This window comes from Pteropus vampyrus, unplaced genomic scaffold, assembly GCF_000151845.1.
Source record: "Pteropus vampyrus isolate Shadow unplaced genomic scaffold, Pvam_2.0 Scaffold352, whole genome shotgun sequence".
Classification (NCBI taxonomy): domain Eukaryota; kingdom Metazoa; phylum Chordata; class Mammalia; order Chiroptera; family Pteropodidae; genus Pteropus; species Pteropus vampyrus.
In genome coordinates, this window is record NW_011889133.1 from 1,121,385 (window position 1) to 1,125,644 (window position 4,260).

At 36.9% G+C, this 4,260-nt stretch overlaps 1 protein-coding gene across 1 annotated transcript; it reads left to right on the top strand.

The window, feature by feature from the left end:
• Positions 1–2,903: 2,903 nt before the first annotated feature.
• Positions 2,904–3,888, top strand: LOC105304767 (olfactory receptor 5AP2). The gene has a single exon (XM_011379048.2). It carries the CDS (start codon positions 2,923–2,925, stop codon positions 3,874–3,876), a length of 954 nt encoding a protein of 317 aa, XP_011377350.1. The 5' UTR covers positions 2,904–2,922; the 3' UTR covers positions 3,877–3,888.
• Positions 3,889–4,260: the final 372 nt, after the last annotated feature.

The following is a 4,260-nucleotide window of genomic DNA, read 5'->3' on the forward strand; positions in this document are numbered from 1 at the left end:
AACCTGATTAGTCTCAATCTAGGCTACAAAAGGCTGATAATTAGTTCTTGCTCTGGAAAGTAGGGAATAGTGTTAAGGTGGGGGAAACTCTTATTTATTAAACACTTGTCCATATGTATTTAATGCAGCAGCTCACATTTATTCATTTATTTTTATCTCCAGAGTCAACCTTATGAGGTAGACATTAGTATTCTCACTTAAAAATGAAACAGCTAAGGCACAATGGCCAGAGTCACACAATTAGTGAGATACAGGGCCAGGACTGAAAGCTAAGACAGTCCTTGTTCTTGTTGGCTCCTTGTGCCTCCTCCAATTAGCTACTTACCATGAGCAAGGCAGCATAACTTACATGTACACAAAGTCCTTATAGAAGACAAGACTCTCAAAGGCTAAGATCTGCTGTTTTCTGGATTCTTTTGACGTTCCCAAAGGGACCAGACCATTAACTATCAGACCGCCAACTCTCTGTAGAACAAAAAGATGTTCAAGTCGCTAGAAATGTGGATGAAAAGTCACTCTCTACGGGGCTCAGGGATCCCAAGGGTAAAGAAGAGAAATACGAAAAGAACATGTGATCTCCTTAGTTTCAGAGGGGAGAAACAAGTAGATTAAAATGAGGTAATATGAGGAATGCAGTCCCTAGAGACTAAACAAGAAATACATACTATTTAAAGTGAGTCAGGATGCTTACTTCACAGTCTGGTCTGGAGACTCTACAATCGGAAATAACTTCAAATAATATTACAGCTGCTCTGAAGCAATATATTCTATATTTTAAAATGTATTTTACCCTGATATAACAAATTGGGGTACTTATCTTTAAGGAAAAGTAAAAGAAAGAAAGTGTCTCTGTTGAATGCAGAGTAACTCTCTTATGACAAGGAAGAGGTCAAGGGTCCAAGTTTTCCTATCTGTGTAATGGGTGGTGTCTAAAGTTCATTCCAACTGTGCCTCCTGCTTAACCTGAGAGAACCTGAGTGAGTGACATTTCTAAGAAGACTTTATTTTTTATTTTTTCCTGGTGAATTCAGGCATTGAACTATAACAAGCGAAGGAATCAAATAGAAGTCCAGCAGTTAAGAAAGGTAAGGGAAAGATATAGAATGTTCTGTTCAGGTAATTCACTTACCTGAAGAAAAATTCACAATTCTGTTAATTTCTCCAATCACTCATTGACCCAAAGTTCCAAGAGCACTGAGTGGCTAAGAAAGTATGTTAAGTAAATGTTCTGTCATTTTTATTACTACAAAATTTGCAAGTCATTGGGAGAAAGATAAGCAGCAGTAAGTAATACGATTGTAAGGCTTTTTTAAACACCAGCATTTCTCAGGAAATCTCACTATTATTTTCTCAAATCCTTAGAAATTGAAATGCCAGATCGGAATCTCTGGACTAGACGGTTGGCTGTAAAACCTCAGCACGGGGAGCAGGAATACCGCGGAGAAGCAAGAAATGTATTTGCCAGAGTAGAGGGGAGACCGGAGCATGTAATTCACAGCACCAGATAGAAAACAAACGGTATTTTGCTAATAATGCAAATTAATGAAACTTCTTAGAAAGACAATTTTCAACCACTATAATTATATTTTCTCTTCATGAGATATATGAACTTTTTAAAATGAAACTAAATGCATTCTGGAATATTAACAAAGCTCTGAGAATTACTATATCAATTGCTGTTTGTATTGGAGCTTACATCTATTATAATTATTATTATTATAAATGACCTCATATAAAAATATGAGAGTTGCATTGGCTGGATATAAATGTCTGTACTATGTTAACCTTGTGACATTGAGCGAGAGTTGCTAATCTTTTGTATCTTCCATTTTCCCTGTGCAAAAAGAAGATTATAATACTGCCTATCTTATAGGATTTGAATAAAATAAAGCAGAAACAATACACATGCAGTACATGTTGAGCACAAGAAATGCTCCATATATTTTAGTACATTTTAGTACTTATTATTTTTACTCATTGTTACCTTTCCTTATGTGCTTAGAATGCGCGCATGCACACACACACACACAAATGTCTGTGGCATTTTATTCTTTTCACTATTTTTATTAGAATAATACTCTCGGGGAAACTTTCTGGTTGAGGACAAGAGAAAAAGATCCATTTCTTCTTTTTAATTCTTTCCGAAGTTCTTACAGTAAGATTATTCCAAGGAAGAGGATTTAGGCTATACATCTGTTCAGTGAAATACAGAGAGAGGCAATATAGTGTTAAGGAATAACAAACCATTTGGCTTTAAGAGGTCTATGTTTTAGCCCAGAGTTCACCACCGAGTAGCCGAGAAAGTCCTATACTTCGCTGAAGTCATCTAACAAAAGATAATCTTATTAACGTTCTTGGGATGGTACCTAATTGTCTCTCTCACTGGTTTGTGGTGAGGCTCAGATAAGAAGTTCCCTGCAAACCCAGGAGATTCAATTATTTTCTTCTTGTTTGACACTATTGACTAATTTTACTAATTTTCAGTCTTTTTTGTTCATTCCATTAGTACTGTGGAGGAATAGTTAGTGGCCTAAGTTAATTTTGCCGTCTTTCTCCAGAAGTTGCGTCTAGAGGATATGTTAATGTAGAAATTAATTTATCATAAAAAATGAAAAGAGGTACATCTTAAAGATGAGTTCCTATAATGATCCCATAAATAGTTAATGCTAGAAGTGATCTTCATTAATAGAGATTAAGTCATCCTTCTCAAGGTCATTCGTTAGTGGGCTGCACATCTAGGACTGCAGTCTTTTGATGTCTTTTGACTTGTCATCAAGTTCAAAGCACTTTTTACTGTTTTTCACTTTGCACTCTTCTGTTAGAATTTATATGTGTATATGTCAGCAAAAGGATGTTTATAGCTTTGTCATATATTTATCTGACCAAATTCCATGTTCCATCTTCTCTCTTATTGCAGTTCAAATGATCAGAAATATGAAAGATGTCCAAGTCAGGAATCGAACAGAAGTGACAGAATTTATTCTCTTAGGACTCTCGGATAATTCAGATCTACAAATTGTCCTCTTTGGATTGTTTTTGTTAGTCTATATGGCAACCATGGTGGGTAATTTGGGGATGATCATGTTAATTAAGATTGATCCTCGTCTTCACACCCCCATGTACTACTTTCTCAGCAGCCTCTCCTTTGCTGATGCCTCTTACTCTTCTTCTGTTACTCCTAAGATGCTGGTGAACCTTGTGGCTGAGAATAAGGCCATTTCTTTTAATGGATGTGCTGCCCAGTTCTATTTCTTTGGCTCCTTCCTGGGGACTGAATGCTTCCTCTTGGCCATGATGGCATATGACCGCTATGCAGCCATTTGGAACCCTCTGCTATACCCAGTTCTCATGTCCGGGAGAATTTGCTTCTTGCTAGTAGCTACATCATTCCTAGCAGGCTTTGGGAATGCAGCCATACACACAGGAATGACTTTCAGATTGTCCTTTTGTGACTCTAATAAGATCAACCATTTCTACTGTGACACCCCACCACTGCTCAAACTCTCTTGCTCTGACACCCACATCAACGGCATTGTGATCATGGCTTTCTCCAGTTTTAATGTCATCAGCTGTGTTGTGATTGTCCTCATTTCCTATCTATGTATCCTCATTGCCATCTTGGGGATGTCCTCATTAGAGGGTAGGTACAAAGCTTTCTCTACCTGTGCCTCCCACCTTATGGCTGTCACCATATTCTTTGGGACGATTCTCTTCATGTATTTACGCCCTACATCTAGCTACTCAATGAAGCAGGACAAGATTGTTTCTGTATTTTATGCAGTAGTGATCCCTATGCTAAACCCCCTCATCTATAGTTTGAAAAATAAGGATGTAAAAGAGGCCCTAAAGAAGATCTTACAGAAACGCATACTGTAAAGCCATGTTACACATCATCCTGCTATGTAGAAGAAAATATGTTTTCATATTAATTTTTGTCTGATTGCTTAAACACTTTTCCTGGTTTTAAAATAGATTGTTTAAAGTAAAATAAACTTCTGAATCTCCTGGTGTCTTAAGTGTTTATCCATGGGCTTATATGATAAATCCACACAGTAGGAGAAGGCAGTGTCTGGTAAAATATCACAACACTTAGAGTTAGCTTACATGGGTTTAAGTTTCAATTTTAATATTTAGCTTTTCTTAATCTCAGTTTTATTATATATAAATGTTGTAAAAATTGTGAAAAAAGGACCAGGTATTTGTATCTGGTCCTTTGGATATGGCTTAACCACTGGGAGGGGTGATGATCTTGAGCATGAC